Here is a 12,500-nt window from a genome sequence, read left to right as displayed (position 1 = left end):
GAATCTAACGAGCCAATCACAGCATGACATCCCTGTTTTAAACCTGTCTCTCTCTGCTGCTCAGTTGTCATTTCAGGCTAAGAGTACAACCCTCCTCCTCCCCTCGCTCCTCTGGTCTTCATCACGCACGGCTCCTGGTTCCTCCTCCGGCAAGACTCCCATCGGCTCCTCGGCTCCTTGGCTCCTCGGCTCCTCGGCTCCTCGGCTCCTCGGCTCCTCGGCTCCTCGGCTCCTCGGCTCCTCGGTTCGGTCTTTGGACTCCTCACACCGCCATCAGTGTCTAGACTGCATCAGGGGGGATCAGCTCCTGGCTTTCTAACCCCCTAAATATATATAATTTCATAATGATGGAGTGTAATCTCCAAAGACTGCATTTGTACAATAAATCTTCCATATCTGCAACAAAGTCTCTCCTGATTGAAATACATCTGACAAGTGCTGTTAGAAACAGAACCTGTCACAGGGCTAAAAGTCAGGTTTTCATGTGTACACACTTATTTTTGGTTAATTTAACTTATTTTGGTTAATTTGATTCATTTTGGTTCACCTGTGCCAATATACAGCAGGACTCCCACCACATTTTTAAAGGTCCCATGACATGGTGCTCATTGGATGCTTTTATATAGGCCTTAGTGGTCCCCTAATACTGTATCTGAAGTCTCTTTAATATATCCCCATGGATTCAAATGCCTTATTTCTTCCCCATATTTCTGACAAAGTATAGGCCTTGTTCTAGTGTTTCTACTTGCCCACAGTATTCCCATCTACCTGTATTACAACTCTTGTACTTTGGCAGAGTAGGCTAACATTTTTTTTTTGCATCTACCTTTAAATCAATCTTTATTCACAGACATTGATATACAGCAGTTTAAAGGTTCAAATACATATTTAGTTAAGCTTACAGAGGCCATATGATTTAACAGCTTTTTTGTAAGCCTATATTTAGATATGGAAAAAAATATATTGCTTAATATTAGCAGCCAGCTCAGGAAAAGCTTGGCTTGCATGTTTGTTTGTTTTTCGCAATTTGACTTGTGTAAATAAAATGTGATTAATGTAATGTAACGTAACGTAAATTGAGGGAGGCTGCGTGACGCAAATCAAACACACCTGCGATGCCGCTGCGTCACCAGCAGGTGCATTCTGGGTGTGGCTCGTGTGGCTAACTTGCTAACAACGCTAAGTAACGTGCCGAATGATGGATTCTCCAGCGGGATTTCTGCGTTAGTAGGAACGTTTACCTCCAGTTAAGTGTGTGAAAACTGTGTGTGGACTGGTTATACTGGGACAGAGAGGCCGAGTGGACTGGTTATACTGGGACAGAGAGGCCGAGTGGACTGGTTATATTCGGTTATATTAGCCTGAGCACGGTGAACCAGCAGAAGTTGAACCTGGAGCAGGTCAACGAGAATCCCGTTCGGACTGGTGAGTACGAGCTCAACGGTGACCGAGACTTCAGTGTTTAAAGCCTAGCCGTTCGCGGGGTACAGTAAATATTTCCATGGTAACAACGAGTTCCACCGATCATAGACGTTGCTGTTTGGTTTAGGATTGTGGGTAGTGTAGTATAATTTGTCTCCATAGGATCGCGAATGAAACATGTTTTTCTTAAAATAAGGCTGATTTCATACGGATTTGTGGCTTCTACGGGAGCAGAAACTTTGGTTTCACAACCTCGGAGCTCGTAGTCCGTCTACCTCGGATGGTTTAGACGTTTTGGCTAATAATCAAAATCTTTATGGAGAAAATGACCGGGATTTTTACTACTCACTGTAGCCTACGTTGCTATGTCTAAAAAGCAGCTTTCTTTTTACCGTAATGTGTGTGTTTGTGGCCTCAGCCGCTGTGATCTTTATATTGTCTCTTATGTTTTATTCCGCTGTTGATTCTGTGAGAAGGTTAGTTGATGTGGATTAATATTGCTGGCTTGTTCATCCACTGCAGCGTATATATCTTTTTTATTTATGCCGTTTTTTAAGTGTAATTGTCTGAGTTATGTCTCTTTTCTGGTTAATTCTAGGGAAGCTAATTAAGGATAATAATTTTTTTTTTTTTTAGATTAGATTCAACTTTATTGTCATTGTGCAGAGTACAAGTACAAAGACAACGAAATGCAGTTTGCGTCCAACCAGAAGTGCAAAAGGAGCAGAAAAGTGCAATGTGATATACAAAGTATAGACAGGACAATACATCTAGTGTAGTGTAGACAGTAGTGTACAGCTGGTTTACAGAAGGTGGTTTAGAGTAATATAAATTAAATGTAAATATGTGCAGTGTATAAGCAGTTACATTTTTATAAGAGCTGAATAAATATAGCTATGTAATATGAACAATGTATGAACAACATGCACAGATATGTGCCATGTAGTAGCAGTAGCATTATAATTAGATAATACTTTATTCATCCCACAATGGGGAAATTCACTTAGCCTATTAGAGCAGCAGTTTTTCCACAATAAAAACAAACAGTCAAACCACAGACAATGTGCAAAAAGTACTGAATGAATGTAAAGTGGCATTATATAAAGAGTATTTTAAAGTGGCCAAAGTACGAAAAATGTTGTAATGTAAGTAATTGACATGAAATTAGATTGAATTTTATGTAATTAAATAACAGCAAAAGTAATTAACCATAATATAAAAGGTATTGAAGTGTGACCATAATATAAATAATACTGAAAAAGTAAGTACACGGAATGAAAAATATAAATACACGCAAGTGTAAGTTAAGTGTAAATTAGTAAGAATAATATAGATATATGCAGTGTATTATTATTATTATTATTATTATTATTATTATTATTATTATTATTATAAGAAAAACAGAATACATATGGATATTCAGTATGAACCATATAGGGTCACGACTCAAAAAGATTGAGAACCACTGGTTCAGAGTCCAGACTTACCAAACCATCACGCCTCCTTCAATCCAGCTTTTCATCACCAAGTTAGGTTGTTTTTTAAGATTATTTTTTGGGCTTTTCTGCCTTAATTTGATAGGACAGTTAGTAGGTGAGAGAGAGAGAGAGAGAGAGAGAGAGAGAGAGAGAGAGAGAGAGAGAGAGAGAGAGAGAGAGAGAGAGAAAAGACATGCAGGAAATCATCACAGGTTGGATTCGAACCCATATAGGCATAAACCTCTCAGTATATGTGCGCCTGCTCTACCCACTGAGCCAACCCGGCCACATTGACACACCTTTAACAATACATACTCGCTCACTGATTAAAGAGGTTGATACTTAGACAACAAAGGGCTTATGAAGTGAAACGAACAGCTGCAAAAACCCGCTCCAGATGTGTGGTTTCACCGCTGAACTCACAGGTGCGGCTGTCACATCCAGCTGGGGAAATCTCACTCAAAAGGTCCCTGAAAGTGACACTATGCTGCCATCTGTGGACAGAGATAAGTAATGCAATAATACTAATGTAATACTTGTATAGGTGTAGCTTAACACTGTGTTGGAAATACACTTACTGAAGAACTGAACTTAAGTACAATCTTGAGGTACTTTGACTTTATTTGAGTATTTACATTTTATGCTACTTTTTTCACTCACTTATTTTCTCTTTTTCATCAAACCGCAGTTTTTGCAAGTTCCCACAATTTCATCGCATAAAATTGCATAAATATCATATAGCATATTACATCAATTTTTTTAAGAAAACGTGCCGCATAATCAAGGATTTTTGCTCCGCAACAATCACAAAAAAACTCTGCATTTTTCTGGAAAGACTGTGTATTGATCCCAAAGGGGACAATTAGAAGCTATCCAGCAGATAAAGTGTAGAAAGTAGCTAAAATATTTGCAAAATTAAAGTGATGTATCAATATACAGTACAGGCCAAAAGTTTGGACAATTGGTTTCAATGTGTTTCCTTTTTATTTTCATGACTATTTACATTGTAGATTCTCACTGAAGGCATCAAAACTATGAATGAACACATATGGAATTATGTACTTAACAAAAAAGTGTGAAATAACTGAAAACATGTCTTATATTTTAGATTCTTCAAAGTAGCCACCCTTTGCTTTTTTGATAACTCTGCAAACCCTTGGTGTTCTCTCAATGAGCTTCATGAGGTAGTCACCTGAAATGGTTTTACCTTCACAGGTGTGCTTTGTCAGGGTTAATTAGTGGAATTATTTCCCTTATTAATAAAAAAGCAAAGGGTGGCTACTTTGAAGAATCTAAAATATAAGACATGTTTTCAGTTATTTCACACTTTTTTGTTAAGTACATAATTCCATATGTGTTCATTCATAGTTTTGATGCCTTCAGTGAGAATCTACAATGTAAATAGTCATGAAAATAAAAAGGAAACACATTGAATGAGAAGGTGTGTCCAAACTTTTAGCCTGTACTGTAAATCAGTGATTTATTATTATTATTATTATTATTATTATTATTATTATTATTTAACTTTTGGTACTTTAAGTAACGATACACTCAACTCACGAGTCACGATTTCACAATATGATTCTCTTACGATTTCTTTAACAAAATGATTTGCAGACAAATGACTGAAAAATATTCCTTTTTAAAATCTATAACTGTTCAAAACAACAGATGTAAATAAATAGAAAGAAATCTCTTCAAAGAAATAAATAAAGACTTAGGGACGTCTGAAGTCAAACAAGTGAAATCTAAAGTAGATTATTACACCCTAGGATGTTTAAAAACTGCATCCCCGTTCATTTTGTATCTCAACCGCTTGTAATACTTACATGTTTATATAGATTTTTAACTGATTCACGATGCATTGTTACATCCCTCGAAATGGGACATTCTGCATAACGAGTTTTACTTTTGGTACTTTAAGTATATTTAGATGCTGATACTTCTTTTACTTAGGAAGATTTTGAATGCAGAATTTACTTACTTATAACAAAACATGTTTTCACGTTGGTATTGCTGAGTGAGTATTTCTTCTGCCACTGGCTTTTACAAAATCTGTTGCATTATCAGGCCTATAGATTTATCTACTGTATAAAAACTGGTTTAAATTAGCTCAAGTCTCGCTTTGCCAGACCTTCCTCCACAGCGCTGTGGAGGAGGGTCTGGCTAGTTGGATGTTTTTGGATGTATGTGTATGTCCTTTTATTGGATGTATGTGTATGTCATTCACTGTTTGGATGTATGTGTACGTGCTCATTTTTAAACGAGCTACCCAGGGATGTACAAAGAATTTCAGCCTTTGGCTGACAATAAAGTTGTATCGTATCGTATCGTAGTTCACACAGCTTTCTGGGATGAGATGGATGGGAGAAAAACGTGCTCTGGTTTATTGGCGTTTCTTTAAACCAATCACAATCGTCTTGGGCTGCGTTAAGCTCCGCCTCTGCAAAATGGCCTCTGGAAGGAACTTGTTTTGGTGGAACGTGTTTACGTTCAAAAGTTGTTTTAGTCGTGCAACAGAAAACTCAGATTGGACAGATAGTCTAGCTAGCTGTCTGGATTTACCCTGCAGAGATCTGAGGAGCAGTTAACCATAGTCCTCACAGATCCACCGGAGGTTAGAACGCCAACACAGAGACAGAGGAAGGGGACGGGACATCGTGGCGAAAATACATAAAACCGGCAGAATTTCCTGCGGCAACGGAGCAAGTCGTGGATATAGACCAGATTAGCTCCAACTCTACCAGCGAGATGTACTTGCTATTCTTGCATGGGTATTATATATCCAGTAATATACATATAATAATATAACACTCACAAGAGCCACTTTTCTGCAGATTGAATACTTTATTTTGCTGTCACCACTTGTGTACTTTAACTCAAGTGAAATTGAAATTGAAAGTGAATGCAAGACTTTTATTTGTAATGGAGTATCTTACACCGTAATATTGCTATTTTGTTTTCTTCCACCACTGGCAATAAAAGACAATATATTATATATTGTTAATATTAAATACTGGCCAATGTAGTCTAGGCTCGAAGAAGGTCACTATAAAATAAAAACACAACCCTAGATATTTTTTATTTTTATTTTTTACTCAAGATTTCTGTCCCCTGTGTCGACATACTTTTTCCACAAAGTTATGGAAAACAACAAAGTGTGTCGACACATTTTACCAGCTGAAGCCAGAAAATTAAAAACAAACATAGCTTTCATCATATTATGTCATAAAAACAAAGATTTCACAACCAGAGGGAGTAGATTTAAAAAAAAAAAAAAAACCAGTTGAAGAAGAACGCAAACGGAACTTCAATCTGAACCAATGGTTATTGAGAGATTTTACATGTGGGCGTGACAGACAACTCACGGAACGAATAGGAAAGCCGTAACCTTGGGAACTTGTCGAAGTGGCACACGATTGGGCCAATCACAACCACAACCTCAAGTGCTAACATAACGAGCGTGAAGGGGGGCGCGCGCTGGCTAAGTGCATGCAGAAAGCAGCTACGCAGGAGAGAGGGGGCAGAAGCCGAATGGTGGAGCTGAAGATGGCGGATGGCGACAGCGGGAGTGAGCGCGGTGGTAGTAGCGGGGGTGGAGGTGGAGGTGGAGGCGGCTTCCAGCACTTCCAGAGGGACCAGGAGACCCAGGAGCTGGCGTCCAAGCGCCTCGACATCCAGAACAAGCGCTTCTATCTGGACGTCAAGCAAAACAGCAAGGGCAGGTTCATCAAAATCGCCGAAGTCGGGGCCGGGGGCTCCAAAAGTCGCCTGACCCTCTCCCTGTCGGTGGCGGCCGAGTTCCGCGACTACCTCGGGGATTTCATCGAGCACTACGCCCAGCTGGGGCCTAGCAGCCCGGAGCAGATAGCACAGGCTACCGCGGGTGAGGACGGCGGGCCTAGGCGAGCTCTGAAGAGCGAGTTTCTCGTCCGGGAAAACCGCAAATACTACCTGGACTTAAAGGAGAACCAGCGGGGGAGGTTCCTCCGGATCCGGCAGACCGTTAACCGCGGACCGGGCTTCGGAGTTGGGGGCCCTGCGGGCGGCATGCTGTCCGGCCAGACCATAGCCCTTCCGGCCCAGGGGCTAATAGAGTTTAGAGACGCCCTTGCTAAGCTCATAGATGACTACGGGGGAGACGACGAGGAGCTAGCCGGGGGCACGGCCGCCGGGGGCTACAGCGAGCTTCCCGAGGGCACCTCCATCATGGTGGACTCCAAACGCTTCTTTTTCGACGTGGGGTCCAACAAATACGGAGTGTTCCTGCGCGTGAGCGAGGTGAAGCCTAGCTACCGGAACTCTATCACCATCCCGTTCAAAGCCTGGAGCAAATTCGGCGGAGCTTTCAGCAGATACGCCGAGGAGATGAAAGAGATCCAGGAGAGGCAGAGGGATAAAATGTACGAGAGGAGAGACGAGTCCGAGGGAGACGACGTGGACGACGACTGATGAAGTTAAAATGAAACAGCTGTTTTAGTCCAGTTACACGACACATCTGCAGTATAGGGGTATTTTGCATAAAAGAGAAAAAGAAGAGAGTGCATGCCAAATCGTGCTGTAATAGCCTACTAAAGTTGGCGTTAAAAAAAATTTAAAAAAAGAGTACATGTGCAGGGAATTATTGGTGTATTATCCTAAAGTTTGTAGGTTTGAGGGTTAGAGGGATTGTGTGAATCTCTGAAAGTGGGGAAAAAAAGAGGGACTAAATGTGTAAAATGAGATATCTCATTGGGAGGGGAGAAAAAAAAAAAGATTGCTTTATTGTAAAAAATAAAATAGGAAAGAGAGAACCTACTAAAACCAGCAAATTGGTTTTTATAACACAAAAAAAATGAAGCCAATGAATGCTTTTCCTATTTGCAGCATAGTTTATATTTAAAAAGAGTCAGGAGTCAACCTGTTTAAGATGTTTTCCTTGCTCCAGTTTAAGGAGAGAGAACTAGCATCCATTGTTTTCCTGTTCCAGTCAGGGTCTCTACTCAGTGGGCAGATTGTGGGATTTTTTTGCAAGTCAGTCAGACGAACCATGAGAGGAATGTATAGAAAAATCTGCCGTCACTCCTGTGGATGTTTTTGCATTCAGTATAGCAGCAGATTCAGAGCAGAGGGAGCCTTGCAGCTGCAGCAGCAGCGTGCATGCAGTTAATCGAAAAAGATTACCCAAAATACAAGGGGGAAGTTACTGAGAGGATTATCTTTTTTTTTAAAGCCCAAACAACAAGGGCCTCGTGGACTAAACTAACGCTTTGACTCCTGTAGTCAATTACAGTGCGGCTCAGCTGGGTTTTATGTTATACATACGATCTTTAGCGGTGTTTTTCAAAGCATAGTTCATATTGTTTTCAGTAAGATTTCACTTTCCTCGCGCCAGAGCATCCCTGGTGTTTGAGAACAACAGCTTGGGGAGCCAACGAAGTGGGGTGAGGACTGTCTTTTAGTACCCCCCCACCACCAGGGACAACACACCGATCAATACACACAGGACTTTTGAAGATCATTTGCTCCCACGTGCTACTATACAAGGGTCCAAATATCTGGCTTTCGGACGGGAGCGCCGCATCGGATACAGTGAAGCTTCTCTGGCCTTCGAGCTCTGCCGGACTGCAGAGCGTCAGAGATTTTCTTTTTTTCCCATCAGCCTCTCTGTCCTGAGCTGGATCGACGGCCGTCTCAACCAGCCACAGGCTGTTTTTAATTTTATTTTTTTCTGACGTAATTTAACACGTGAAGACCCTGGACAGAAACACATTGATGGATGTTCTTGTTATTTTTCTTGTCAAAAAGAGAACTATATTGAAATGAGATTCTACTTATAGGAAAAGTATTACCGAACAAACCAGCAACAGATATTTTGAAATACTACTTATAAACGAAAATGTATTGTGTAAAGGAACTTCCAAGTCTAAAAATTATAATAATAATAATTTAAAAAAAAAAGGCTAATTTCTTAGAACAAAGTTGTGACTCGAAGCCTCCAGATTATTTTTCATTTTGTTTCTCCTAGAGTGAAAGTATAACCCTTCCTTAATTAAAACGACTCTAATGCAATACCTGATGTTGTGACTGTATATTTTTAAATCCCTGTATGTGTACTTAAAGATGATCTATTTGTTCTGCGGCCTAATTTACTGAATGTAAACCAGAAGCAGCCAATGAAATATGATTATTTTCTTGATTTAATTGATGAATCCTTTACACTATAAAATGTCTGGAAAAAGTGAAAATGTCTGCCATAGTTTTCTGAAGTCACTTAATTTGCATTTTCTTCCATCCAGCAGTCTTAATAACAACAAAATCAGTTTATATTGATTTTTAAATGGAGAAAACCAGCAAAACCTCACATTTTAGAAGCTTTAAAAAGCTGCTTTTACTTGATAAATTACTCAAATGATTAATACATTATCAAAATAGTTCCCCAGCAATCAGCATTAGATTGTGTTGTCAGTTCTGGGATTTTGTGTTTTGCATTTTATTTTTTTCCCCTAGTGTTGGCCTAAACTTGCGTGATTCACTAGTCTCGCTTTGACAGACCCTCCTCCACAGCGCGTTTGAGGAAGGTCTGGCTACTCCACACAGCATTCGGGTATGGGAGGAAAACGTGTTCTGGTTCAATGGCATTTCTTTAACCCTCCTTTTTGTTCTCGGGTCAAATTTGACTCAATTGTTCAAAAAGTTTCTATATCAGAAATTTGGGTTTCTTTCAACCTAATTTTCACAAAAAAATAGTAACATGGATGGTTCCCCACAACGCTCTTAACGAGTAAAATAAATATCAGTTCACTACTAGCATTGAATGTGTGTTTTATTTAATTTTATAGCATTTAAAAAAAAAAAATTATATATAAAAACGTTGAAAAAAAATGACAAATGTCGGAAAAAGCTCCTTAAACGTGGGGGGGGAACACAACATCAATAAAACATTGGAAGTAGTGACAAATAAATTGGATAAAAGTCACAAAAGGCGACCAAAACGTTGGGGAAAAAAAAAAACATTTAAAAATTTTGACCGAGATGTACAAAAAGGTGCACGGTCGACACAAGGGTTTAACCAATCAGGGTCGTCCTGGGCGGAGCTAAACTCCGCACAGAGCCGCTGCCAAGCTTGACTAGCTAGCTGTCTGGATTTACCCTGCAGAGATCTGAGGAGGGAGCAGTTAATCCATTAAAGCGCCCATATTATGCTCATTTTCAGGTTCATAACTGTATTTTAAGGTTGTACCAGAATAGGTTTACATGGTTTAATTTTCAAAAAACACCATATTGTTGTTGTACTGCACAGCTCTCTCTCACTGCTGCAGATCCTCTTTTCACCTGGTTTCTGTTTTAGCTACAGAGTGAGACCTCTTTTCATCTTCTTCTGTACTATCTTTGATTGCACTCGCACATGCGCAGTAGCTCAGATGTAGCTCATGTCAGCTAGCTAACTCTAGAGACAGTAAAAAGCCTGTTTCTCCAACTTCAGTCACTTACAAGGCAGGATTAGCTGGGAGACTTCTAAATGAGGGCGCACATGTAAGTAGTTCTTTTGTAGATTATGGTGAACTTGTGTGTGTTGTAACAGTGTTTTGCTATTGAGAACGACGTAGCGTGCTAGCGTTAGCATGCTAACGCTACGAGCTAACGGTTGTGGTTAGCCAGCTCATTTCGGACTGTGACGTCACAGTCCGAGCCGATTTTGAACAGCTCACCAGGAGACTGAAGGCAGGACACATTCAGAAACCGTATCTCACTCAAAACAGCATGGATGGATTTTTTTCAAAGTTTGTATGTGTGTGGAAGCACCAGAGACACAAAATAACACCCCAAATCACCAGAAAAAGTGTTTTTTTTCATAATATGGGCCCTTTAATCCACTGAATTTATAATTCAAAACGCACAAATGCATCCGGTGGAGTTTCCTGCTGCTGCTGCACGGCAGCAATCCCGGAAGTTAAACGTCAAGGATGTAGACTAATGGGACTTATTTTTTTCTTTCTAGTGTTGGCCTAAGGTTGCGTGATTCACGGAGATGGGACAGAATCCAGCAACATCAAATCCACACCAGGATTATTGAGCTTTCACTGAAGAGGTCAGCGTGAGGATTTACGTAACGCTTCAACCGCATATGGAATCGGTTTAAGGATGCGACACACGATTATCTTCATAAATCGATTAATCCTTTTGATCTATGAAATGCAAGAAAACAGTGAAAATTAGATTTTTTTTTTTTTTTATGTAAAGGACAGCTTAGATTTGAAAGGGGAGAGAGAGAAAGGGAATGACATGCAGCAAAGGGCCGCGGCCGCTGCATCGAGGTGTAAACCTTCATACGTGGGCGCCCGCTTCACCAGGTGAGCTAACCAGGCGCCCAAATGTCTTAATTTCTTCTGACAAGCTGTTCGAACCGAAAGATATTCAGTTAACAATCAACCAAAGCAAGTAAATGTTCACATTTCAGAAGATAGAGCCCGAAAAGTTCTGTCATTCGTGTGGAGCTGCAACGATTAATTAATTAATTAATTAATTAATTAATTAATTGATTAGTTAACTATTAAATTAATTGTCAACTATTTTGAGAATCAAGTAAAAACTTCTCTGATGTCATCTTGTTAAATGTGAATATTGTTCTAGTGTCTTCTCTCCTCTGGGACAGGAAACTGAATATCTCCGAGCTGGGGACAAAACAAGACATTTGAGGACGTCGTCTCGGGCTTTTTGGGGGAAACGCTGATCCACATCTTTCACCATTTTCTGACATTTTAGAGACCAAAACAACTAATCCATTCATCCACAAAATAATCACAAGATTAATCGGCAATAATGTACATTCTTCCTTACAAAAGTGACGGAAACGAGGCATCAACTATCAAAATAGTTGCTGCTTTTTTTCCTGTCAATCGACAATCTTTTTATATTTTTTTAAAGATTTATTTTTTGGGGGCTTTTCCCATTTTTTATTAGATAGTGACCGTGGATAGACAGGAAAGGGGGGAGAGAGATGGGGGTGACACGCAGCAAAGGGCAGCAGGTCAGACTCAAACCCGGGCAGCTGCAAAGGACTCGGCCTACATGGGGCGCGCGCTCCTACTGGGTGAGCTAGAGGTCGCCCCGAAATCTTTTTATATTTTTTTTTTAGATCAGATTGTGCTACGTGTTCTACTTTCATCATAAAACCACATATACGTATATGTGTGTATATAATATACTCCAACACAAGAAAAAGTCCCCCCCACATCATCACATACCCTTCACCATACCCCCACATCATCACATACCCTTCACCATACCCCCACATCATCACATACCCTTCACCATACCCCCCACATCATCACATACCCTTCACCATACCCCCCACATCATCACATACCCTTCACCATACCCCCACATCATCACATACCCTTCACCATACCCTCACATCATCACATACCCTTCACCATACCCCCACATCATCACATACCCTTCACCATACCCCCACATCATCACATACCCTTCACCATACCCCCCACATCATCACATACCCTTCACCATACCCAGGTCCCTAACCCCATTGAGTTATATATAGCTATATAGGCCAACTTTGATCTTGACATATAGGCTAAGCCTTCTGTAGCAAATAAT

General features: G+C 40.3%; 1 protein-coding gene and 1 long non-coding RNA gene across 3 annotated transcripts in view; both read left to right on the top strand.

Annotated features, from left to right (window-relative positions):
- Positions 1-1,161: 1,161 nt before the first annotated feature.
- LOC120545432 overlaps positions 1,162-12,500 on the top strand; it is a 25,150-nt gene continuing 13,811 nt past the window's right edge. Inside the window, exons 1-3 of one of the 2 annotated variants that reach the window (XR_005636697.1) lie at positions 1,162-1,425; positions 10,882-10,971; positions 11,124-11,227. This is a non-coding gene — a long non-coding RNA (uncharacterized LOC120545432). Of the gene's footprint in view, positions 1,426-10,881; positions 10,972-11,123; positions 11,228-12,500 lie in introns of those variants that run through there. The other variant, XR_005636696.1, reaches the window with a different exon arrangement.
- Positions 6,377-9,127, top strand: purbb (purine-rich element binding protein Bb). The gene has a single exon (XM_039779727.1). It carries the CDS (start codon positions 6,393-6,395, stop codon positions 7,350-7,352), a length of 960 nt encoding a protein of 319 aa, XP_039635661.1. The 5' UTR covers positions 6,377-6,392; the 3' UTR covers positions 7,353-9,127.

This window comes from Perca fluviatilis, chromosome 17, assembly GCF_010015445.1.
Source record: "Perca fluviatilis chromosome 17, GENO_Pfluv_1.0, whole genome shotgun sequence".
NCBI classification, from domain to species: Eukaryota; Metazoa; Chordata; class Actinopteri; order Perciformes; family Percidae; genus Perca; species Perca fluviatilis.
This window is presented reverse-complemented; position numbering and strand designations above follow the sequence as displayed.